The 26,344-nt window shown below is 38.2% G+C and overlaps 3 protein-coding genes and 1 pseudogene across 5 annotated transcripts; 2 read left to right on the forward strand and 2 right to left on the reverse strand.

Moving 5' to 3' along the window:
• LOC133836621 (probable ATP-dependent RNA helicase spindle-E) lies at positions 1 to 6,217 on the forward strand (annotated as a pseudogene).
• Positions 6,218 to 8,131: 1,914 nt separating this feature from the next.
• Positions 8,132 to 10,948, reverse strand: LOC133837535 (uncharacterized). Of its 3 annotated transcripts, none has more exons than XR_009893817.1 (3): positions 9,070 to 9,205; positions 8,387 to 8,964; positions 8,132 to 8,322 (listed from the first exon to the last, which is right to left on the reverse strand). XR_009893817.1 is itself a non-coding variant. In XM_062268330.1 (3 exons), the coding sequence occupies exon 1, from the start codon at positions 10,838 to 10,840 to the stop codon at positions 9,857 to 9,859; it is 984 nt and encodes a 327-aa protein (XP_062124314.1). In that variant the 5' UTR covers positions 10,841 to 10,948; the 3' UTR covers positions 8,132 to 8,322; positions 8,387 to 8,964; positions 9,630 to 9,856. The 3 variants fall into 3 exon arrangements, 2 of the variants coding, with proteins under 2 accessions (XP_062124314.1, XP_062124315.1); XM_062268330.1 differs by lacking the exon at positions 9,070 to 9,205 and adding an exon at positions 9,630 to 10,948; XM_062268331.1 differs by lacking the exon at positions 9,070 to 9,205 and adding an exon at positions 10,436 to 10,947.
• A 3,346-nt stretch (positions 10,949 to 14,294) lies between these two features.
• Positions 14,295 to 26,253, reverse strand: LOC133839009 (uncharacterized). Its single transcript, XM_062270303.1, has 16 exons — positions 26,011 to 26,253; positions 25,382 to 25,581; positions 22,465 to 22,692; positions 22,081 to 22,391; positions 21,365 to 22,026; positions 20,920 to 21,307; positions 20,641 to 20,860; positions 20,332 to 20,566; positions 19,009 to 19,508; positions 18,828 to 18,943; positions 18,637 to 18,763; positions 18,358 to 18,576; positions 15,673 to 15,816; positions 15,433 to 15,612; positions 14,782 to 15,383; positions 14,295 to 14,711 (listed from the first exon to the last, which is right to left on the reverse strand). Exons 1-16 carry the CDS (start codon positions 26,039 to 26,041, stop codon positions 14,474 to 14,476), a joined length of 4,401 nt encoding a protein of 1,466 aa, XP_062126287.1. The 5' UTR covers positions 26,042 to 26,253; the 3' UTR covers positions 14,295 to 14,473.
• Positions 16,500 to 18,319, forward strand: LOC133839012 (arginine kinase). Its single transcript, XM_062270307.1, has 3 exons — positions 16,500 to 16,725; positions 16,777 to 17,027; positions 17,096 to 18,319. The coding sequence occupies exons 1-3, from the start codon at positions 16,717 to 16,719 to the stop codon at positions 18,204 to 18,206; spliced, it is 1,371 nt and encodes a 456-aa protein (XP_062126291.1). The 5' UTR covers positions 16,500 to 16,716; the 3' UTR covers positions 18,207 to 18,319.
• Positions 26,254 to 26,344: the final 91 nt, after the last annotated feature.

The following is a 26,344-nucleotide window of genomic DNA, read 5'->3' on the forward strand; positions in this document are numbered from 1 at the left end:
TTATAGTCAGCTAGTCCGTTTACTGCGAATATTTTAGTCTGTGTTGGTAAACGCTGTCTAACTAATGAATATATCGATATTTTGAGGTGTTTTTTTCATTTACCGTTTAACCGCTCTGTTGCATACTAGTTCCCGGGTGGATTGGTTAATGTCGTTTTATTTGAAGTGAACGCTGCAACTTAATGTCAGCATGGACTCCGATATAATGGACTTTTTCGATTTTTCAAAGGAATTCAAGCGAGGGAACGCTTTACAAGGGTGTATAACTGGCGATCCCAAAATTCTAGCCGTGGAGACTAAAGACTCCAATCCGATCAAACGCAAAATGGTTGGCACGGATTATGTGAATGAAATCGCCGAGAAAGAAAAAGAACTCATGAAGAAAGTAAGAAAAAAAGTTTATACACGATGTGTGTATGTATGTATGTTAAAATTTAATGAGTGTGGGTACGGCGAAGTAAATGAATGGAAATTTGACACATTTTTCAAGAATATATGTACATGTATATATATGTATGTTGACTTTACAGTTGGATGGTAACAAGAACAACTTCTCAATGCGCAATAAAACACTTAATGATTTGGATAGTGACGACGATGACGGCGAAATGGAAGAGCAGCCTCGCGTGCGCTCTGATGAAGCCTACTATGAGAAATATCACTTCGATTTAAATCGGGACAAGAATTTGCCCATATATGCACATTGTGGAGAAATTATGGCCGCCATTAATGATAATCCGGTGGTTATATTAAAAGGAGAGACGGGCTGTGGTAAAACTACACAGGTATGCTTTTAATTTACATATTGATTAAATATTCTATGCAGATCTCTGATTTTAACGAAAATATTCTAAATTCCAATAAAGATCTTTGTGGGCGCAAATGAAGTGCGAATGTCGTATCATCTGCGTGTCGTAAGATTCCTCAAGTCGGCAGAGTTGCTTATAAATCGCTAGGCAGTTAAGCTCTTCGTTGAGATTGACTCTCTTTGGCTTCAATTGATGTTATTGGAGTTCATTGCTTTTGCTGTCTTCAGGGTTTGCCAAAATTTCACAAGCACCAAGAAATGCATTCTCTTGTACGAATTGCCAAAAGTAAAAGCTTCTTTGGGAGTTGTGCTAGTCAAAGGGTGCGTGATATAGTTTCTTGACAAAACAGACAAGCGGGTCCCAAGTTTGAAATGTATGGCATAAATTATATGCATGCAATTCGATGAGTTTCCTTCACCATTAGCTCGCCATCAGCAGGCAACTCTCTTCCGTAAGATGCAGCACCGCCAATGTTGTCTCAATCACCTCGATGTGGTTGGTCTGCGCTGAGTACATGTGTTTTGATTGTATTTATTTACAGCATGACGAGAACAGCTTCAACTTGTCATTGGTATCGTCAGTCCGTCCAAGACGTTGCAACTTGCAACAACTGACATTAATTTCATGAATTTTTATTTTAAATTTCTAAGATTTTTTTAACCATTACATACTATAGAGTATCTTCGTTTATACAGAAAATGTGTGTAACCGTATTAAGTATATACTTGATCACAGTCATTTATGTATATATATTGCAGTGTTTTGCTTTTATTAATAATAGGTGTCGGGAGTTTAATTTGTTTTTTTTTTTTTTCAACAGGTGCCGCAGTACATATTGGATGAAGCTTTCAAGAGGCGCGAGTTCTGTAAAATTGTTGTAACACAGCCACGACGTATCGCTGCCATATCGATTGCCAATCGTGTTTGCCAGGAACGGCAATGGCAACCAGGAACTGTGTGTGGATATCAAGTTGGCCTACACCGTCCCGCTAATATGGAGGACACTCGCTTATTGTATTGTACCACAGGTGTATTGTTGAATAATCTCATTAATCAAAAGACACTCACACACTACACTCACATTATCTTGGATGAGGTACATGAGCGGGATGAGGACATGGACTTTTTGTTGATTGTTGTACGCCGACTGCTGGCACTGAATTCTCGTCATGTCAAAGTCATCCTGATGTCTGCCACTATTGATGCTAACGAGTTTTGCAAGTATTTTGCTAGCACTTCATGGATACCACCCGTGGTTACTGCTAGTCATGGCCGCAAATATCCGCTAGTTAAATACTATAGAGATCAGTTCAAGAATATTCATTGCAAGGATGAGCCCCAACAGCGGGAACCAGGTATATCACCAGATCGCTATGGCGATGCCATTAAAATACTTTTGGTGATTGACAACATGGAACGCAAGGCGGTTGGGACATCCCGACAAACCTATGAGGAGTCGAAGCGCACGGGAGCAGTGCTCATTTTTTTTGCCAGGCATCCATGAGATTGATACTATGGCTGAGCATATTAAACAAGTAATGGGAGAAAAGTAAAAAAATTAACTTAATATTTTATTATCCGATAACTGATTGATTTCACATTCACAGTCCCAGTACTGAAATTACAATTGTGCGATGCCATTCGTTGTTGTCGCCCGAGGCTCAAGCAGAAGTCTTTCAACCACCTCCCGTTGGCCATCGCAAGGTGATACTGACTACAAATATTTCGGAAAGCTCTATAACCGTGCCAGATGTATCCTATGTCATTGACTTTTGCCTTACCAAAGTGCTACATACCAATTCTGCATCGAATTTTAAAAGCCTTCGCTTGGAGTGGGCCTCCAAAGTGAATTGTCGCCAACGAGCTGGACGTGTTGGACGTCTACGAAGTGGTCGTGTTTATCGTATGGTCACAAAGGACTTTTATTTAAATGAAATGAAAGAGTTTGGAGTCCCCGAGATGCTTCGATCGCCACTTGAGAATTCGATACTAAAAGCCAAGGAACTTGACATGGGTAGCCCAACTGAAATTCTGGCCCTAGCGATGTCGCCACCAAATCTATTCGACATACACAACACGGTCCTCTTGCTGAAGGAGGTTGGAGCCCTTTTTTACTACGGTTGATGGAGTTTACGAGGATCTCGACGGCGATATCACCCATTGGGGTCGCATTATGACACGTCTCCCCCTAGACGTGCGTTTGAGCCGCCTTATTATACTTGGTTACGTATTTAATTGCCTCGACGAGGCTATTATCATGGGTAAGTCACGAAAGGTCACGACATTTTATTGAAGATTTGAGAAAGAAGGTCTTGTCCGAATTTGTCCCATAGCTGCTGGAATGTCTGTTCGTGGATTGTTTCTCACTGAAAGACGAGGACAAAATGAAGCTTTTTTGGATGCGCTACGCTTTCTCCGATGGTTCTGGGTCGGACATGATTGCTGTATATCGCATGTACAAAGTTAGTAAAGTCTCCTAATATACTCGCAAAGTATTTGACTGTAAAATTGATGAATTTTGAAATCTTTTTAGATGTATCTGAACATATGTCAGGACAGAATGCAAAAGGATTCGGAACACCAATGGGCTCGGCGGTTTTGTGTTTGTTTGCGTTCTCTTCGAGAGATGCATTTGATGGTACAAGACCTGCAGCAACGCTGTACTTCTATGTATCTACAAAACATGCCATCTAGTGCTTGCAAGTCTTGGAATGATCATGAAAAGCCATAGTTTTGAAAGTAATCATTGCCGGCGCATTTTATCCCAATTATTTCATGCGCGCCGATAAAGCAAACGAGGACTACGATAGCAACATATACCGAGCTACTAATGGCAACGATCCTTGTCGCACTGTCTACTTTACTAAATTTGAGCCACGGTATATGGGTGAATTATATACTCGACGGATTAAGGAATTATTTTTAGAGGCAAAATTCCGGCCAAGAAAATGGATGTTACATTTTCGCATGGTTCTGAAAAGATATTTGTAACATTCAAAGAGGATGACGATGAATATAATTACATGAATCCCATTCATGTGCCGGGACGCGTCGCGACCGAGGTTTACAAGGCTGTTAGAATGCGTCTAAATAATGCATATCGCCCTCTTCACGTTATAGAGTAAGATAACAGTACAATTCGCTTTAATTGATATATTTTCTAAAAGGAATGTCCATTTTTTATGAAAGCTATACTTCTAAGGTTTCGATTCTTTAATCATTAAATTTTGTATGCTTTTTTCAGAAAAACCAGTGCTCTTAAGTATGTTGAACAACACGGGATTGGAGTTGTCAGTGACAGCACCTGGGTGCCACCATGCAAGAAATGGAATGTTGAGCTACTTCCTCTACCATCCGTCTTTGACAAGATTGTGGCAGGCAAAATATCGCATGTAAGTGCAAAATCCCGATATATATGTAAATGAACGACACAGTTTTTAACTAATAAATACGAACCATTTTTGTTTTTGTAGATTGTAAATTGTAGCAAGTTTTACTTTCAACCAAATGAACTGTTGGATCGCATCGACAGCATGACTGAACTAATTAATTCACCACAGCACCTTAGCTGTCATGTGAAGAATCCAAGCATTATTACAACGGGCCTGGAGCTTCTGGCAATGCATAAGCAACACTATCAGCGCGCAACTGTCATCAGGGTCGAAACTCAAGCAAATAGGAATCCAAAGTTTAGTGTGCGCTTTATTGATTACGGTAATACAGCATTATTGGCTATAGATCAGCTGCGAATGATGCCATATGAGCTGAAATATAAATTAGATCAACTGCCACCGCGTATGCTTGAATGCCGGCTGGCTTTGATACAGCCATCGTCATTGGTTAGCAACTATAACCGTTGGGATAATGAGGCAGTCGAAATGTTGACTACAGTATCAAAGCGCGGAACTATTGAATTGGAGATATACTCATTGGTCAACAACGTCGCTGCTGTATTACTGCATATGCGTGATGGACTACTCAATGACAAACTTGTGGAACGACAATTGGCTCGTCGAGCATATGAAGATTATATGTCGCGTAAGGATCATGACTTTCGCATAAGCAAGCAAGAGGTTGCGTGCCATGAAAGTCATACGGAAAAACATCACATCATCGAGGATTATTTACGTTCGGTTCAGAACCCAACTGACCAAAACTTGAAGCCACCGCCTCTGGATAAATGCAATCAAACTATAATGCTTAAAGGGCCATTCAGTCCACTTGAAACATCTATGTGTTCAATGCTACGCGTCGGCTTATTTAAGACTGTGGTTATTGAGCGAGAATCAGTTAATGGTGTTCTTCTAGATTCCGACCCACAAGATCGCCATAATCAAATGGTGGTGGCAGCGTCCGTCAGTGAAACCGATGGTGATAAGTTGACTGCTCGAGGCACTACTCTTATGCCAAATATTCACGGCTTTTCTGCATTGAAAACTATGCAATCTCATTTTGAAGAGCACGACATGGTCGTTAATTTGGATGTCGCAGTTATTGAGGACGATATTCGTATTGTAAATATTATTTTGCAATGGAATTGATTTAATTTTAAAATTTTGAAACTTATATTTTAGATCAATCAAATGCGTTACAATATCGACATGTTGTTCTTCCACAGCGACCCTAATCAACTGCCCACCGCTACAGATGAGGGTCGTGCTACTATTTTTAATCAACTGCAATCTTTGCTTACACGGTCTTTATAAATAACTATCAATTGTTGCGATTCTTTTTAATTTCTTTATTTTGTAGGGTTCTGAACAAAGATCGGAGTTTTATTGAACGTAACCTGTCAAATTCTGATCATGTTTGGGAGGACATGTCTGATTTGGAACCTGCCGCCGAACCGCTTGGCAAGCGAGCCATATTGCCTATACATTGCTATTACGAACTCGAAATCGAGAATATGAGTAACTTGTTGGCCTTACAAGCGAATTGCAAACAACTTTACGAGTGGCGCAACTTGTAAGTATTTATACGCCTTGACTATTTACCTTACAAATAATAAACATGTTCAATTATTTTGCAGTCGAAGAGATATGTCAATGCTGCAATGCAAATTGTGTAACGTAATGTTAGAAAGCGTCACCCAATTGCGCTTGCACTTGCTTACACAACTACATCGCGATCGGGAAAAGCAGATCGGATGGAAACCTCTGTAAAATGCAGTTTATTATTCGTCCATTATAGACCTTTGTATAATTTAATTCACGATCTGACCTAAAAATGTGCCTTCAAGAATTAAAGCAGTTTTATTGAAAAATGTTTGCTTTAACTATATTATCATTATTTTTATTTTCATATGTAGCCTAACTTTGAGAAGGTCATTTGACTTTTACACAAATTCTTTAGTGATGTAAAACAACTACAATTAATAAACACATTTTGAGTATGCAAGAAAATCTGAATCTTAAACTTTCATTGGGACCCCAAGAGTTCTATAGTACTAGTCAGCTGAGACTCCAGCTTCGCCAGCGTTAATTAAATATACATATATGTTAGTTAATGTTATTGTGTTTTCTCAACTTCATCAAATTCTTAAAACTAACATTTAATGATATGTCTCCCGCTGCAAATAAGAGCAGCAATATTAACGTAGAACTCTCATTTCAGCGAATACAACTCAAGTTTATTGATGTTTGAAGTCTGGAAAACAAAAACAAACATGCATATTGGAAAATTGAAGTGTTAATAAACTCAACTTACAGATCAAATTATAAGAAACCGCTTCTTATTGTGCACCTATGCATTTTTTAAATTTACTTTAAAAGAAATAACTTTTTCGGGGCTCCTTTTTAAGCTAGTCACCAGGCAGCACAAAGAACATTATATAATATATGGTAATTTCCAGGAAATAGTTGCTTAAAACAATGCAGGGCAGCGTTTCTAGTTAGATTTGGTCTTTTTCTTGTTTGTTTAAGGTTAAAATGTTATGTTTTATAATATTTTTGTTATCTGTTACATTACTTCATTTCGCCGACTTACACATTTTTCAAGACAAAGTCAAATATGACTAGCGTTTTTTTGTCACGTGCTTTTATTAATAATTCGAAAACGACAACTATTGGAGTCTAGTCTTATTTTCAAAATTTTTGAAATGTACATACATAAAAAACATTTTGCAGAATGTATATTTTTAACACCATTTTTTTCGTTTAAAGGTGTTTAAATATCACACATGCGATATGTGAGTTTATTACTATCAAATTAATTAAACAACCAAAGGCAAAAATGAGGGGTCAGCATATCTCATCGACATCCACTACATGCCGACTTTGACGCAGTTACAAATATCAATCCATTGAAATACCAAACACAAAACTGCTAGAAAGGCGTTTCGTCGTCTTCCTCAACATGACCACTAATGGAAACTTTGCTGACAAAATTAAAATATATATGTATATATTTATTTTTAATATTAAAATTTAGTGAAACTTTAATTTATAGATAGATAGCCTCCTGTCATTGAGTTATGTTGTATTGGAGGTTGACCGGTAAACTACATGTATTCAGAGCTAAGTTTTCAAGTTAATTTTACTTTATTGTTATTGTATTCGGTTAACGTTTATTATTTTTTTATTTACACCTATGTTAAATAAGTTATCTACAACCATTGTCGTTGTCGGCGTTGAAGTAGTTGAATATACTCTCATTTCCAACTCACATAACGCGTAGTAGGGCATTCGATTTAGGGGCTTACTAAAAAGTCCTTAAATTTGAATTTTGTCGAACAAAGTTTTGGGTCTTTGTTTAGTGAATTCGATGATCAATTGATTTTGCTCATTAAGTTTAACACTGAAGTAGAAGGAGCAATGGATAGATTATGAAGGGAAAAGCTCACCTGGAATTGCATTGCGTACTCACCGGAATACATAATCACTATTTATCATCGATTTTGGCGTACATCATGATGGGGGCCTCATCCAGATGGCTGCTGTTGCCGGCACGGAAATTAAAGTTCTAGACAAATGCTGGTTTCTAGCCAGGCCGCTGCCGTTCATTTTAGGAACGGACGAGCAATCCCGAAGTCAGGCAATCCGGTTTTGTGATAAACTTGCCCAGATTAACGATTGCATGAATTAACCATAAATCCCCGACATTGAATGCCCAGAATCGAATGCTAATTCATATCAAATTTTGACTGCAACTTGTACAAGAACGGTACGTGATAGATGCGCCAATGAACTCCATTAACATCCGCATTCAACCAACAGTGATTATACAGGTTATGCATTGTTACATCTACATATATAATGTGCAAGTTGTCACCTTTATGAGCAGAAAGAGTGAAAACCAAATGAAGTAAACGCGTTGACCGCAACTCGAAACAAGTGTACACGCAAAAAGGACGATTTTTATTGAACATAAGTTAATTTGCAATCTGATAATGTATTTTCCATTACATTATTTTAAATCCATGTCTCAAAGTTTCTGCGTATACAGCACTTGGACAAAAGCCAATGTCCGAGGTCAAGCCAATTCTTACCGAAATAGTAAAGGCATGTTCCTATGGCTGATGCAAAACAAAAAAGAAGAAATGTAATAGATTATAGTTTGTTCTATATGTCATTACTTACGCCTACGCTTGCTGCAAATTTGACTTTGGGACCGGTCTCCGTGCTTTTACTGTCCTCAGGAAGCATACCAAAGACCACATGATCAATAAAAGTGTGAGGACGTTTCGTGAAGACTCTGTCAATTTTCTTGTGAGATGCGTGTTTAGATGTTGCTATTTGGCAGCTTATTAGCTACTTATTTACTATTTGTGATTACAAATTTAATCAAAGTCAGTAAATATTCTATAGGATAGATACCCAGATTGCGGCTTTTGCTGCTAGTTTTGCGCTTGATCTTATAAGTTTTTTCTCCAAGCAAGACAGTACGTTCCACTCTGCCGTCTCTACATGTAAGCATTATTTTTATTTGCTCCGCCCAGCGTATCACCCGACTATTTATCTTTTTTCTTCTGTTTTTCTGGCATAATTCAACGTCCCCAAATTATCAGATGACATTATAAATTTTTTGCAGTTCATGTGATATCCCTTTTTCTTGGATTTAAATTGTTCCACTGCCATTCCATCAGTTATTTTGTCTTTCGTCTGTTCAGCCTGCTTCTTTTGATTTTTGGCTCGGGGCATGTCACGTTGATGTCCACCTGAAAGTAATAAATTAATAGTGGTTGAAATAAACTGCACAAATGTGTACATATATAATAGTATAGAAGTGTTTACTAAAATCGACACGAGGGTGAAGGTTATACTCTGTTTATACTGGGCTGCGTTATATAAATTTCCGTTAAGTAGTCGCTTCCGCCGCATCTTTCCATAATTGGTTGTGTGTAAGAGACGAGAGGCTTATGAAGCCGCATCATTCATCATGAGACAATGATTCTGAGCATGTTGTCGTACTTCGACTAATATTTTATATACTTATCGAAAAAAAGTGCAAATTTTGGCGCCTTCAAATTATTTAAATTTCCTTTGTAATTCATAAAAACAAAAACCAAAGTCGAAACAGTGAAAAGAAAAAGACATTTAAAGATAATCGCCACCATGATCAATTGGACTTCTTTGTATAGAAATATGATCGTTGCAGAGCGATTTGCTTATTATGATGTAAAACGGAAATGAGAAGTCAATTGAATAAAAAAATAACATTTTTACAAACGTAGGCATAGTTTTTGAATGCCCTCAGCAATTTGCAATTTAATAAATTGTGCGACGCTGAGGCATTCAAAAAGTATAAGTAGATATACATTTTATTTATTATTCATCAAAGGTCTCTATTTAAATACATACATATGTGTGTATGCTGACTTACAGTTGAATGGTGGCAAGAATAGCTTCTCAATGCGCAATAATACGCTTAATTAGTGTTGTGGCGACAACTCTGCACATTGTTGAGATGATAACCCGTTCGATATGTTAAAAGGGGAACGCATTGAGCGCAAACTACATAGTATGCATTTTTATTTACATTCTATTGATTAAATATTATTATTATTTGCATAGTTAAAACTCTGTTTATCACACGGTTTTAGCGGCAAATCAAGATTTCAGATCTTTGAGCACATCGTCTGGCAATCTGTGGTCAAAAACTGTTGCCGATGACATGCGACGCTCATGTGCTTCCTTATAAGCTTCAGTTAACTGATCCATGTTGTCATTTAACTTCGATTTGGACTCTCCATACATTGCTTTTTGCCGCACCTGATTTCTTTTTTCTATTTGACTCTTTGCCATACTTGAAGTGCTGGGCTTCTCTTCGGAAGGAACTAGTTCGTTGATTTTAAAGAAAACATCCTGAATTTCACTGAAGATCTTTGTGGGACCAAATGAAGTGCGATGGCGTATCATCTGTGTGTTGTAAGATTCTTCGAGTTGACAGAGCGGTTTACAAATGGGCACCAATTCCGTTAGACCGTGGAGCTCTTCGTTGAGATTAGCTATATTTGGCTTCAATTGGTGTTTTTGGAGTCCATTGTAATTACTGCCCTTTTGCTGTCTAGCCTCTTGAATGGCTTCCAAACTATCATAAGCAGCAAATGCATCTAACACATGGCAATAGTCAAGAGCCGTGAAAAGAAAGGCGTTTTCTTGTGCCAATTGCCAAAAAATGAAACTTACTTGCTGCGTATCGGGGTTCTCAAAGCACGTGAGACGAAGTTGCTCGATAAAGCTAACAAGCGAATGCCAAGTGCGTGGTGAAACCTCAATTTTAACAAAATGTTTTGTGGGTTGCTTGTGATAAATTACATAAAGTAAGTATAGACCGCCAATGCGCTGAGCTCGCGTCGCTTGAAAAGGTTCCCCATTGGTTCGTCGTCCGCATGCCACTCGCTTGGCAACATGCAGCGCCGCCAATGTGGTCTCAATCACCTCAATCTGGTTGGTCTGTGCTGAGTATATGTGTTGCATCTGCATCTCGTGCCAGCATTGGCAGAACAGCGTGAACTGGGCATTGGCATCGCCAGAGATCCGTCCAAAACGCTGCAATAACTGCCAGCAGTCGTCGTACACGATATGTTCCATTCAATTGTATTTCAACTCTCGTAGTTTATCAATTTGCGTGCGCAAAATATGCTGCTACTGTAGTCTTGCTAATATTAGCCGGCTTAGAGGTGCAGAATTATCGAGTGACACATCGATGTTATCGATGTTTTCAAATCATCGGAACCATCGATGGTTTTGGGACACCTTCGATTTTTTTAGAAGCAACTTTGCGCACGGTGAGAAGAATTGTAAGTATGATGAATTCAAAATTAACACAATTGTTGATAATATTTAGGATTTCTAATTGGTGGACGTTTGTGGATGATGAATTCGGAATGGTGAATTACCTGAAAAGTAAGATACATATTTGTCGTTTCTAGTCCAATAAAGCTTAATTCAAGCATGTACATATGCATGTACACAGTGTGTACTACACACATACATTCATAAATTTGGCGCAAGATTTTAAGTAATCTACATACATACATAAGTAGCTATTGTGTTATTATGTTTAGAAAATATTGTACACTACATACAGTAGAGTAACTAGAGTGATAACTCACTGAAATTGGTTGCAAAAATATATTTTTGTTTACAAGCCTCGTCCTGCAAGTCAGTAAGAGTGTGCAGCAAATATGGAAGTAGCACAGCTATTTCTTACTGCAGAAAATGGCTTGATCCGCAAGTTGTTTATCGGCTTCTTTTTTATACTCGCTACCCATAGAGTAGAAGGGTATTATAACTTTGTGCCGGCAAGAAATGTATGTAACAGGTAGAACGAGGCATATCCGACCCTATAAAGTATATATATTCCGTCTGTGTGTCTGTCCGTCCGTCCGTATGAAACACTGGATCTCAGAGACTATAAGAGATAGAGCTATATTTTTCTTTGTGTGCACGCAGATCAAGTTTGTTTAAAATTTTTGCCACGCCCACTTCCGCCCCGCAAATCAAAAAAATCAATTAACAAGCGTAATTTTAAAGCTAGGGTTGCGAGTTTGGTATATACAATAATTTTTATAAAAGTTATGATTCCTGAAAATTTGGTTGCGATCAGATAATAATTGTCGAAGTTATTAAAGAAATACTTTTGTATGGGCAAAAAAGCCTACTTACTAGGGGTCTTAGTTGCTTTGGCTGACAATTTACTATACTACTTCTATTTCGATATACCAAATATACCATTTGGCATTTTTTTTAGTATTTTTGCAGTATTTTCGGAATATTTAAAAAAATACCGCAAAATATATTTATTTTATTCAAAATGGGTAGCGGGTATCTCACAGTCGAGTACATTCGACTGTAGCTTTCTTACTTGTTTAATTAAAGCGTAGTTCCCAGATGCGCGAAATCGTATTTTTCCGCGCAATATTACTGAAAAAAAAATGGAATAATGAACAAATTTTTGCGGGGTTATTTAGTTTTGCAACTCCCAGAACAAACAATTTTTTAAGCGTATTAATTCTCCGATACTGGAATCTTTGTGGATGTCAAGTCAGCAGTTCCACTTGCGAAAAAAATAGATAACCTATTATTCTGCACTCATATCGGCAAAGTAAAAAGAATCATCAATATGGATAATTTAAAAAAAAAATAAAAAGAAAGCGTCTGAGGAATTTTCTGGCGAAGAGAAGTAGTAATGATTAATATTGTCTAGTCGCAAGACTATATATGGAATAATAATAAAAATATTGCAACTTGGGATATTGTTTCCATAGAAATAGGCAATGAATGTGATTTCATCTGTTTTTTTTTATCAATTCCTTTTGCCAAATTTACTGTCATAAAGGTTTCCAGAAAACGATCATTTTAAAATTTGTGTAACTTGCGAAATATTCCACATATTCCGCACGTTCAAAATTTTGCTCATTTGGGAACAGAGCTTAAAGAGAAAATAGCATCAATAAAAGCTGTGGAGTCACAGGAGTGTATTTGGAATTTCAAATAAAAAAATCTGTTGCAACCAAGTTGCAATAAATTGTGCTTGGAATATTGTCACCATAGAAATAAGGAAAGTAGATAGGCCCATCTGTTTCTTTGAATAATTGCATTTAAAAATTGTAGCAGTAGATTGATATGCCGTTAAAATACTTTTGGTGATAAGATAAGATAAGATTGATACTATCGCCGAGCATACTTGCTATATAATGGATGAAATTTAATTTAATTTAAAATTGTATCCGATCACAGATTGATTTTACATCCACAATCCCATTTGTTGTTGTCGCCAGAGTCTCAAGCAGAATTCTTTTAACCACTTTCTCCAGGAATGAAAGAGTAAGGATGTGACCGGGATGCTCCGATCGCCACTTCAAAATTCGGTACTCAAAGCCAAGCAAATATATATTGCCCAACTGAAATTTTGAGCGTTTGAGCCCCCTTATACTTGGCGACGTATTTAATTGCCTCGAGGCTATAATCAAGGTAAGTCAGGAAAGACATCGTCACTTATTTGGAGAGTTCAAACAGAATTGATCTGATTCTGGATCTGACACCATTGCTATATATCGTATGTACAAAGTTAGTAAAGACTTCTAATATATTCGCAACAAAAGTTTTGCAAAACTTTTAATGACTACTCGACCGATTAAGAAATTATTCTTAGAGGCACAAATTCCGCCCAAGAAAAAGAATGCTATATTTCAGTATGGTTCTTTGTGGTATGGTTATCTTTTTCGCATTCGCAAGGAGGTTGTGTGTCATGTAAGCCAGAAAGCAAACAGGACTTGCAATTAAATTATATACGGCCTAAAGAACCCTTCAGTCAACTTGAAAAGTCTATGAGCGCAATGCTGCAAATCCGCTTTTTGAAGACTGTGAGAATTAGCCGAGAATCAGTTAATGAAGTTATTCTAGATACCGATACACAAAATCGCATGATCAAATGGTGGTCGTATAATAATTGATCTCTGTCAATGAGATCAATTATGATAAAATGAGTTGTCGACATGACGGATTTAGAGTCTGCCTCCGAACCGTTTGGAAAGCGTGCCATATTGCCTATATATTGTTAAGACGAACTTGAAATCAACATGTTGGCAATAAAAGAAAAGATTTACGAGTGGCACAACTTGAAAGTATTTAATACGCTTTGAATAGTTACCTAAATCACATAAAACAAGTACAATCATTTTACAGTGGGGAGTTTATGCAAACAATGACAAACCCATTCGTTAAAATTCAGTTTATTAAATTGAATTTTAAATGTGTTTTTAAAAAGTATTTTTAAAAAAACTCTGAAACAAACTAAAACACAGTTTATTAAATTGAGTTTAAGAATTATCCATTAAATAGGTTTTTTAGTTCAAATCACAGATGTGAGATAAAAATGGTCATTAATTATATCATCATAATCATATTTTCATATGTAGCTTAACTTTGAAATATAAGTTAACTTTTATTTATAATTACTCATATTCGAATACCCACAAATGGTTAATATGTTTAACAATTACAAACAATAGACTGCTAAATCGAATCAGTACGCAACAAATTCTGAATCTACAACTTTTATTGACACCCTTGGAGTTTTATTTAAATGCAATAAAGTTTAGTGTCTTGTCTTCGAGATGTTATGTTGAATTAGAGATTAACCGGTAAACTTTACATGTATTTTTAACTATGTAAGTTTTCAAGTTATTTTCACTAAATTTTGCATCGGTTATAGTTTAGTTAGTTATCCACAACAGTTGTCGTTGTCGGTATTGGAGTGGTCGTAGACGATCTCATTTCCGACTCACATAACGTGTAGTTGTGCATGCGATTTAAGGGCTTACTACACAGACCGCACATTTGATGCTTATATACTCCAAAGATCTCAAAATTAAGGATGTTGTACATGTCGAACTGGATGGTGGCACTTAGTTTAGTGCATTCGATGATTAACAGATTTTGCTCGTTAAGTTCAACACTGGAGTAGAAGAAGCAATGGAGTGATTATTCAGAGAACTGCTCATGTGTCAATTGTATTGCTTACTCACCGGAATTCATAATCACTATCGTCGACTGGCCACTGGTACGGCTTGTGGCGCACATCATGAGGCGTCTGAGCATGGTTCAAATAGATAAATACGGGAGCCTCATCCAGTTGGCTGCTGTTGCCGGCTCGTGAATGGAAGTTAAAGTAATTCTGGCCAATATGCACACGTAGTCCATAGTTACTGGCCAGGCTGCCGGTACCAGGTGAAGGCGTTAGAAATACAGCCATTTTAGGAACGGGCGAGCAGTCCGCTACTAGTAGAGTCAGGCAATCCGGTTGTGAAACAAAGTTACCCAGATTAATAAGGTAATCATTGAAAGAATTAATCATGCCATTAATGACCGAACATGATCGCTTCAACCCCGAGTCGAATGCTAACTCATGGGATGTATCAAACTTTGAGTCAAGCTTAAACAAAAACGGTATGTGATAGATGCGCCAATGGACTCCATTAACTTCCACAGTCAACCAAAAGTGATCGTGAGGCGTATGCATAGTTACATTAATCTGTCGGCTCATATGCAAGCTATCAACTTTATGGGCGGACAGAGCGGAAACCAAATGATCTAAACGTGTTGACCACAAGTCGACCCAGGCTGGCATCTAAAAGGAGAGTGTTAATTCCGAATCTCATCTTTGTATTTTCAATTACATTATCGAATTTTAGATCCATGTTGTACTGGGTTATTGATGTGAAGTTCTCAAAGTTACTGCGCTTACAGTACTTGGATGTGGGTATGGGCGAAAATTTGAGCACTTCCTTGGGACAAAAGTCAGTGTCCGTTAGCGATATCTTATCCGAACGGAGGAAGGCGCGAGCATGTTCCGATGGCTGAACCAAGAAAGAAGAATTGTAATAGTTCATAGTTCTGTTTCAAATGGAATTACTTACGCCGGCGCGTGCTGCAAATTGGACTTTGGAACCGCTCTCCGGGCATTCACCGTCCTCGGAAACCAGGCCAAAAGCCACATAGCCATTGAGAGAGTGCGGGCGTTTGGTGAAGACAAGTGGTTCATAGGTTAACTTGGAGCAGGCCTGCGCAAGTGAAAAAGAGAGAGAGCTTGTATAAAGCACAGTAAACAGAAAAGTCAACGACGGATTGAAGTGGTTGCCACTGGCACGCGTCAAGCGCTCTTATTAGCCGACCTGCATTTTGTAAAGTTTGAATACAGATACAGTACTAGGCACATAAATATATCAAGTGCGAAAACAAATACAATTAAGACAATTGAGCAACGATTTAAAGTCATTGCGAACTTTCATGGTAAAATAAAATTATAACTTTCATCTGCCCCAAGTGAAAATGGTTAAATTACTATAAAAATAATATTACATGCTTATTTAAATACATTCGTAGGTTCACATGCGTAATTTTCTGGGGGTGACTGCGATTACCATGACGAAATGTCAAACATGCGACAACCACAACAACTGCGGCAACGATTAGCCAGCCAGCCCATATCCTGGATGTCTGACGTTGGTTCAGTTGCTCAGCTCTACAGTTCTTAGGTCACCCAACTAACTTGGCTGTGTGTCTGCGTGTCACTTTTAATATCTAAGAGCAGCCAGCCACTGTGTGGCACTAGTAACTTCAGATGGAGAAGAGCAGAAGGGGAAGGAATACGACTCACTACATTTCGTGCTTTGTGAGAACTCATAACTGGGAAGGCTAAGTAGTTAACGTCGTCAGTTTGATCAATATGTTTGGGCTAATATTAGAGGATTAGAAAGCAGTCAGCTACGCTTCGTTTCAGACGCATTTCTCCTATTGGAAAATTGACTAGGAAATTAATTTTTTTTATTAAAGAAAGTGTGTGAAAAAATCTGAGAACACTCGAGTGTTCCAACAGTGTCACTTTGGAAATTGTCGCAGAATTCCTTTAGCTTTGTGTTATTAAATTTTGGTTTTTGATTGTGATTCTGCCAATTGAGAAAATGACTTCGGTAAGAGTGATGGTTTTTAGCAAATGCTTAACTATATTTATATGTTTGTAGATTGAATCAAAACGCGTTCAATATCGTAAGTACTTGGAACGGGCCGGAGTTATTGATGCTCTTAGTAAGGCACTAATCAAGCTTTATGAGGAGCAAAACAAGCCTGAGGATGCCATTCGATTTGTGCGAAAGTTCATGTGCGAAAGCTGCCCGGATGATGCACAGTACGATGTTATGAAGAATGATCTAGAAGAGGCCAAGACGACTATATCACGCTTAGAGCAGGAATTGGAGCGCTTACGCGGACAAATGTATGAATTCCTTGTGCCCTTGCATTCTTCAATATCTTCCAATATCCAATTACAATTCCAATTTACAGCAAGAAGTCTCCCGAAGAGTACCAGGAACTCACAATGGCTGGTTATAAGTCCCTTGTTGATGATGAGGAGAATGTCAGCTCACTGTTGCGCAAATATCTCACTCCTGAGCTTTTGGAGGAGTATATGTTGGTTACAACCTCATCTCCGGTGGACGCTTATCTATATGATTGTGCAGTCTCTGGCTTCGAACATCACGACTCGCATGTGGGACTCTATGCAGCAGACCCGGAGAGTTACGATGTGTTCAACAAACTCTTTGATCCGATAATCAAGGAGTATCACGGCCAAGAGGACAATGAAAGCGATGTTTTGCAGAAGGATATTGACTGGGGTAATGTGGATGAAATTGAGAATCTGGATGCAGAACGCAAATATATTCTCTCTGCACGCATTCGCATTGCTCGCAACATTGAGGGATTACCGTTTTTTCCCAAGCTGACGGAGAAACAGTTAATTGAGGTCGAGGATAAGGTGCGTGCTGCCACGGAGACTATGGATGGTGAGCTCATCGGCACCTATCTCACCTTGGGTGATATTGATACGGAAACTCAGCAGGAGATGGTGAAACGGCATATACTATTTCAGCGTGGTGATCGCTTTTTGCAAACTGCTGGGTGCTTCCGTTTTTGGCCAACAGGTCGCGGAGTCTATCACAATCCCGCCGAGACATTTTTGATTTGGGTAAATGAGGAGGATCATTTGCGCATCATTTCGATGGCTCAGTGTGGCGACTTGGGAGATGTTTATCAACGCTTAGTCAATGGCATTTCTGAGTTGGAGAAGAACCTGACGTTTGCACGTCATCCCAGCTATGGCAACCTGAGCGCATGCCCCACCAACTTGGGCACTACTCTACGCGCCTCGGTGCACATTCGCCTACCACTTTTGAGCAAGGATGAGGAGCGTTTAAAGGCAATGGCCGAGGAGTTATCGCTGCAGATACGAGGCACTGGAGGTGAGCATACCAGCATCGAGGATGGCGTGATGGACATCTCAAATAAGCGTCGCTTGGGCTATACCGAGTTCGAGTTGGTAAAGTCTCTGCAGGATGGAATTGTGGCTCTAATCAATGCTGAGGAGGAACTTGAAATAGCTGGACAAGAGGGCTAAATAACTTCCTCCCAATAAAGGTAAAATGTGAATAGGAGAAGTGCATGTGAGAATCTGGACCAGAAATTGTTATAATTAAGAAAACATTGCATAAAATAAACTTGAAAACTTTAGTTTTGAGTAGGCTACTTCTTCAGACTACTTTACTCACCTTCCAGTCCTCCTCGTCATCCTTCGAATTACGTTGCACCTTGCTGGTTACCTTAAACCAGCTTGATTTAGTTGAGGTTTGCACATCCACTAAGACATTCCACTTGTGTAAGGAGTCTACGTTTTGTGTTTCATCTGCATGTTCCAAGGTAAAACCAATTTGCTTTCCCTTTAATTCGGATGTCTTAAGCACATCTTCTACATAGATATTACCATCAATCTGGATTTGTAAAGATCAGAAGATGAGCGATCAGGTGGTCTCATTGGTCTCATTGCTTACTCTTGTTGCATTCTCGTTGTACATCAGTAAAGTGAAGTTTCGATCGTGGCCCAAATGTATGGAGCTGAGTTGCGTGAAGCCAAAGACGTACATCATTAAACTTACGACCATATTGCTGGAGAAGCCACTGTAAAGATAGATGACAGACGAGAAAATAAACAAAATTTGCTTAGTTGACCATGCTTTTGTACTTCTCTATGAACTCGGACTTGAGTAGCATGCCCCGAAACTTGATCAGCTCATTGAGATTCATGTTGAGTCGGAGTGTGACACCCAGATCTGGGAGAGCATAGCTGAATGGCTGGAACTAAGAATTACTTTTTTATTGGGAATACTTGAAGAATGCATCCACTTATGGAATTCATTTCTTACCACTTCAATACCTCGTTCGGGATACATAATCTCCTCAAACGGTTCAGCTGCCGTTTTAGTCACCTGACCCCGGGTGATGGTCACAGCCCGGGACTTGAACGACATGCCACTGGTTAAATTTTGAGGTCTTGTGAAGGTATATCGGGCGCATCTGCTGGTTTCATTTAAAGTCAGCTCACTGTTGAAGGGAATGTAGATAAGAAAACCTTGCTCCCGCTTGATCTCATGATCTAGATTGAGAAACGGGTTATAGCTGCGACTGCGTACTGAGGCGTATGAGGAGTAGCGGGCGTCAATCTCTAAAGTATGCTTTGATCCAGGTGGCGTTCGCTGCTCCGTAATGTTGCCTCGTAGGGAGGTTAGCACTGTTGTTTGCAACAGCACGTCCGATGATGTGCCCAGCACTGTGGGCACCGAATATTTGTTCATAAAGGGCCAGCGTACTGTTTGTATATTGATGTGGCTATCCGTCCGAATTAACAGTTGCAGGCGATCAAGAACTAGAAAATTAGGAAGAGTAGTGACGGCCTGCGCATTAATAAGTAATTAAAAAATATCTAAATCTCAAAATACTCTTAGCCACAATATTTTTATATTCCCATTCAAAACTGTGTTTTACCATTCAAACAACAGATCGCTATTTAAAGTTATTTTTCTGCTTACATCTTTCTTGCCTTTTTGATATATTAAACAACGCAACGCAACGTAACATTTGGAATGTCTAGCTAATAATACATTTGACATATATATAAGTACATATGTACATAATAAAACAAATAAGAACGCTCGACAGGGAAATATCCTTTACCCATTTTTTTTATATAAAAAAGAAGCATGGTATTATTCTTAAAATATACCGAATTAATATACTAAAAGCAAAATTGAACTACATTACATTCAAAATATACCATAGAGTACAAAATATACCAAACAAAGCAACTAAGACACCAGAACCAGAAGCAAAATTGAACTACATTACATTCAAAATATACCATAGAGTACAAAATATACCAAACAAAGCAACTAAGACACCACAGCAGCAGCCGTTATTGGCCATTTTAATTATTTCTTAAATAACTTTTAAAATTTGTATCTGTTTGCAATCATATTTTTAGGAACCATTGTTATAGTTATTATTGCATTGCACAAAAAATCATGACTCTAACTTTAAAATTACTCTTGCTCGATTCTCTTTTTTCCCCCATTTAAGGGGACAAAAGTGGACGTGCCAAAAATACAAAACAAATCCTGTCAACATTATGGTTCCATTTTTTATATTCTCTAAGATCTAAGCGCTCATTAAATTTCCGTAATTGCACTCACTATTGTCATATGTCAGTTGCTGGAACATGCGCTGGTTCAAGTAATAGGAGAGCACAGTCTTGCCTTCCATTTGCAAAATGAACTCAATATGGAGGTTCTTTGATGTGACTATGGGAGCTTTAAGCATTGCCAACAAGGCTTTGATGCTTTTGAAGGTGAACGGATCGCTGTTATTCAATTTTGGTTGCACAATCTGCCAGATGGCGTCGGGCAAGCCTCTCGCTTTGATGTATAGCTAAAGAGAGTAGAGTAACATTAAAATATGCTTGTCATAACAAATATGAAAAAGTAGAAGTAAAGCTTTCGCACCGCCAGTTGACCTGTGAATTTACCCAGCGCCTCAGTATCAAACTTGAAATACGCCACTACAGGCATATCAGACTTCGGATCACCGACTAAGAAGGTTTGCAGCATGGCCCCAATTCCGAATTTGGAGTCGCGATAATCGAATATATAGTTGCCCGTAACCCAATAGCGTGGCTCCGGTTTCTGCGGCAAGTGGCGATGCATATAGGAAAGTAGACGACGACTGCAAGAGGTTAAGCCATTGAGCAGGACAGGAATTAATTAATCTCAGTGTCAACCTACAGATGCTGATAGCAGGGATATGTTGTCTCCGAAATGCTCGTCACGGTGGTGCGATAGTAGTTGATAAGATGGGGATCCGTCTCGCTCTGTATTATACGGTGTATGCTAATCAGCCGGGCTGCCGTTGGATTGGATATGAGCAGCAAGGTGACGGCTGCAACACGTAGCTCCAAGCTAGCGTTACGGGACTCGAAAATGGGCCAGTAGATTTCATAAATGCGCTCAGCTCGCTTATCCGCCAGGGCGAGCGTTGTCCAGGCAGCCATGAACCTTAAATCTTCATTACTATCATCTAGTACAATTGGCTCAAGGTAGCTAGCAACATTGCCCAGCTGCAAGTTGCTTAGCCCCTGCAAGAATAGCATCTTCTGCTCATAGTCACGGTCGTCTACAATTAGAAACATGGATTAGAAACTAATATAAAATGTTAGGTCCGAGATCGTACTTAAATACATATTGAAGTACTTTTGGACATATTCCTCAAACTGATCCTTGTCAATGCCACGTGCCACATACACGTTGTAAACGAGTGTGGAAAAGCTCAAGATTGCCGCTTGCCTCACGTCAGGGCGATCTGGTCCTATGGTGAGAAAGTCCTCGCACTCCTTCACCAACTCGGCGGACAATTCGAAAATGTGAAAGGGCATGGGAATGAGCAATTGAACGGCTATGGGTGATTTGATTGCTTTCTCCACGACCAAATGACGCGTGAGAAATACCGATGCTTTTGTGCCAATGCGTGGAATGATCTCGTGGAAAATATTTCGAATGGTTTCCTGTCGATACGAAGTGCCAATGTCCACTTCAGTGTACAGTTTCTTTAGCGATTCAAAGTCCATTTCACTTAACAGCTTGATCACATCGGACAGTGTCGAGTCGTAGGGCTCACTGAATTTAAAGTCTGTGCTTTCGAGGGCCTCGGCCAGATTGTCTAAGAGTCCCCCAGCAATAGAGATGAGAGTTTCTTGTTGCTGAGGATTGCGACCGCCTGTGGGATCATTTATCTCCAATGGTTGTAGTTGCAAATTCGAAATCTCTGTTGACATGGATGTCTCAATATCAATGGGGTTATCGATGGGGGTTTCATTTTGAAAGTTTAGCAGTAACCTGAATTAAAACATTTTAAGTTATCTGATATAACAACTACCAGTTGCCACTTACTCTGAGTTAATATACTGTGCTTCACCAGTGGATTCGAATGTATGAATTAGCGTGGTTCCCTTTGCATGGGCCATGCTCAAAAAGTATCCGGTTTCGTTATGCGGCAATATGCCATAGATGGCCTCATTGCCAATGATCACGCTCTTCTGGTGATCAAATTCACAAGTGTTCGGTGGCACATTGCTGCGTGTCACATGAACAGCCTCCGAGTAGGGTTTGCAAGTCATCAGCTCAGGTGTCTTTCGAATGGAAATGTAGTTGGTTTTGTTGGATACAAAGTACTCGGTCTGGCATTGTCCATGTATGCCGGTCTAAAACAAAAAACGTTCTACAACAATGAAGATCATTTGGATATTATGGTATCCACAGCTGAGGATCACTTACTTCATTTACTACAAATGCGCCGCTAGACTTGATCTGGAACTGCAGAGTGCTAGCAATAGCTCGCTTGAAATTCATTGACCAAATGGGATCGCCTTCCTTAAAGACCAAGTGTGATATTGTGCCCTCCTTAGTAAGGATAATCTTGAAGGGTTTATATGGGGGGTACATTTCCTTGTTCTGTAAGAATTTCTCACCGGAATTGTTCAACGTCACATCGTCTATGACCAGCTATGAAAACAAAATGACATTTATATTTTCAAGATTATGCAGGCTAATTATTTTTTTATTTTTTATAATTAATTAGTTACTGTATATTTGTTTATTTCAAAAATATTTAAATTTATAGAAATTAAAAAAAAACATATTTAAATTAAAAACGGATGGGGTTTTTTTGAGCATCCATTCAGACGTACATATATTAAAAAAAAAAACAAGTAAGAAAGCTACAGTCGAGTGTGCTCGACAGTGAGATACCTGCTACGCATTTTGAATAAAAGCAAAATATTCCGGTATTATATTCAAAAAAAAATATAGAATATACTACAAAAATATACTAAACGGTATATTTGTTATATACCACATTCAAAATATACCATAGACGGCACAATATACTAGATTCTCGGCCAATGCAACTAAGACCCCTAGTAAGTAGGCGTTTTTGCCCATACAAAAGATTTCTTTAATAACTTCGAAAATTTTCATCTAATCCCATAAAATTTTCAGGAATCACGATTATTATAGTTATTATGTATATACCAAAATTACACTTTTTATCCGATTTGTCAACTTGAAGGGGCGGATGTGGAAGTGGCAAAAATTTGAGACAAACTTGATTTGCATGCACTACAAATGCTGTCGAAAAAATTTTATAGCTCTACCTCTTATACTCTCTGAGATCTAGGTATTCTTACGGACAGTCGAACATGGCTTGATCGTCTCGGCTGTTGACGATGAACAAGAATATATATGTATACTTTGTATTGTCGGAGATGCTTCCTTCTGCCTGTTACATAAAGGCCGGCACAAAGTTTATAATACCCTTCTAGCCTGTGGGTTGCGGGCATACAAACAGTAGGCCGTATATCCAAAGCTTGAGATGATAGACTCTGCTGTGTTTATCATTCAACAAATTATTAGTCAGTCTTTCATCGCGACAATTATGACCGACGATGTATGTCTGTACGTATGCATGTAGTATGTATAGATACTCGTCCACACATGCATTGATGTGTACAAGCGAGTGTTTGTAGGCCTACGTCGTATCGTCTGTTGATCAGCGTTGCCAATTTAGCTATTTCCCCGCTAGATCTGACGGTTTTCAAAAGCAAAATGCGGGATAAATTGAAAACTAGCGGCTAGCGGGAAATATAGCTATTTTCAAAACAAAACTGATGGATCTTTAGTTTTTTAAAAATATCTGGTACTTTTGTGTATTTTTATGTTTTACTATGCCACACTTTAAAACCTTGCAGTATTTTTGCATTGCAATGGTAAAAAACATCGATATGCCAAAAGATCTTTGCATTTTTATCGATTTATAGTTTTTACTAGTTTTATACTAGATATACATGACCATCTGTGTATTTCACATCTGGGGCAAAGACTTATAACTCCTTCTTTAAGAATTGGTTAGCTCTAGATGCAGCCGATGATCTAAAATGAAAATATTGCAAATGTACCATTAATGCGAAACTTTGTGATTTGCAAGCACATGCCAAGACAAACAACAAGTCTTCGTCATCTGCGTTTTCACAGTCGAACAAAATAACGTTTGTTCCGACTGTCTCTAAAAAAAACGACGCATTCATTGGTCAGCCCCATTGACCATTTGGGATTATTGTGAGGGAACAATTTTCGCAGAGCGCACCAGAATAGGGCATGATTGATGAAATTAACTACTCATAAATACTTAATAAAAATATTGTTTTACTAACGTAGCTTTATATTTTGGCTATCATCCTTATTTTCTGGCGGTTTCTAGCGTTTTTCATATGTTACTTTCGCTATTTTATGAACAGAAGAATTGGCAACACTGCTGTTGATAAGCAAAGTGCCGCTTTCAAATCCTCAACAGTTGCAGTCAAAACAATCTAAACCGATTACGACTCGTACACATACATATGTATATACATACGTGTACGAATGTGCGCTTATTTACATATGTGCATGTTTTATGTACTTACACACTTATTAATGCCTGCATACTGGTAGCTTCATACATACATACTATATTATCTGTTGCGCTTTTAATAAAAGAAGTTCACAGCCGAGTTCAGTTCATTGTGTACTGGTACTATGAAAGGTTAAATTGTTTTTTAATTCATCTGCGAATTCTTTGCAGAGCCACCGCAAAAAACTCATGCAGGGGTCTTTAAAGTCGCAGCACTTCTCAGAATAAAGTGGACTCCATGATAGTCCCGCTTTTGGAATTAAATTGTGTAAATTGGTCGTGAAATGTCAATTAATTTATTTCAGCTTCCCAATGATTTTCAATTGATAACAAATTCGTACATATGTATGTATGTATGTATTTATAGTATGTATGTACATACATCCATATTTAAAAAAATATGTACATACATATGTACATATGTATATGTACATTCGCGAATTATATTATCAAATTAATTTTATTGTGGTTGAATATTTTAAGGCTTTTCGAAATCTTCAGACAGCCAGCGAAAATTTGTTTCTCTAATCTCAGAAATTCCAATTCCCAATTTTGGCGCAATTTAACTACAAATATTTTTGAAAATTAAATTGCAAATTTACATAAATTTCGAAATCGAAATTTATGTAAATTTGCAATTTAATTTTCACATGAAAATATAATTTAATGATTAAATAATAAAACAACTTTATATTATATTAAAGAAGTTGCTTATTTCCGCACAGGTTTTAATCTCTTAGGACTTACCGCTGCGGCCATGATGAGTTCGCTTGGACGCTGAAGCGTTAATTTTCCACGAACAATCCAACCAGTTGTTGGAGGCGATGGACGCCCCTCATCCTGGGGCTTGGAGCCGACCAATACATTGCCTACATATTCGTAGAGCATTTGCTTGTTGGTTCCAATTATGTTGAATGAATGGACAACATTGAAGCATAAAAAAATAGCTGCAATTTGAAAATGATGCTCATCATTTTTGTATTCAATAGAACGAGAATAAATGAAACATAATGATGTTCATGACGGCATTCAGTCAATCAGACACCCATGCCAGGGGCACAGCATCCAATACACTTTATCAACTGAATTTGTGTCTATAAGTAATCGATATTCATGTACTATATATAAATATATGCAAGAGTGTATGTCAACGTTTTCATATATTATAAGATTATTAATGCAGTCATCAAAAAGTGGACAACTTTTTAATCAATATTATTAAATATGGTTTTTAATTTTGATTTCAATTTCATTATGTTTTTGCTGTTATTCTTTCATTTAATATTATTCAATGAGACATTACGTCATGCTCCTGAATAAATTCTTGATATGGTTCTTTGGGTTTATCAATTAGGTTATTTTTTACTTCTACGTACACACAACCACGGAACACTTCAATCGCGGCATAATTTTCTAAACAAATAACCGCGTTTAAGGCGAAACTGCGACGGTATAATCAGATCTATGTATACATATGTGTACAATTATATTATATGAATTTTTAAATATTAGTTATAGAAGGCGATATTCCGATATTCTGCAATCACTCCAGAATTGGCGATCACTTTTGAAATCAGGCGTCTGCTTAGCTCGCGTTCCCTTCTCGAACTGAAGCTGGCTGTGGATCGAAGACGATGCTCTGGCCTTGCTGGAGGTTTTACTGATAAGCGAAGTCTCGAACTTAAAGAGCTGTCAAGAGCGACCTGGCTC

Source organism: Drosophila sulfurigaster, chromosome 2R, assembly GCF_023558435.1.
Source record: "Drosophila sulfurigaster albostrigata strain 15112-1811.04 chromosome 2R, ASM2355843v2, whole genome shotgun sequence".
NCBI classification, from domain to species: domain Eukaryota; kingdom Metazoa; phylum Arthropoda; class Insecta; order Diptera; family Drosophilidae; genus Drosophila; species Drosophila sulfurigaster.

Coding starts and splice junctions, on each gene's coding strand:
- LOC133837535 (XM_062268330.1), bottom strand. CDS start 10,840: ATGGAACATATCGTGTACGACGACTGCTGGCAGTTATTGCAGCGTTTT.
- LOC133839012 (XM_062270307.1), top strand. Junction 17,028..17,095: donor GAGCGCTTACGCGGACAAAT/GTATGAATTCCT, acceptor TCCAATTTACAG/CAAGAAGTCTCCCGAAGAGT.
- LOC133839009 (XM_062270303.1), bottom strand. CDS start 26,041: ATGCCGCGATTGAAGTGTTCCGTGGTTGTGT. Junction 21,308..21,364: donor GTACTTCAATATGTATTTAA/GTACGATCTCGG, acceptor TTCTAATTGTAG/ACGACCGTGACTATGAGCAG. Junction 15,384..15,432: donor TGGATCTAAAATTCGATAAT/GTAATTGAAAAT, acceptor CTCTCCTTTTAG/ATGCCAGCCTGGGTCGACTT.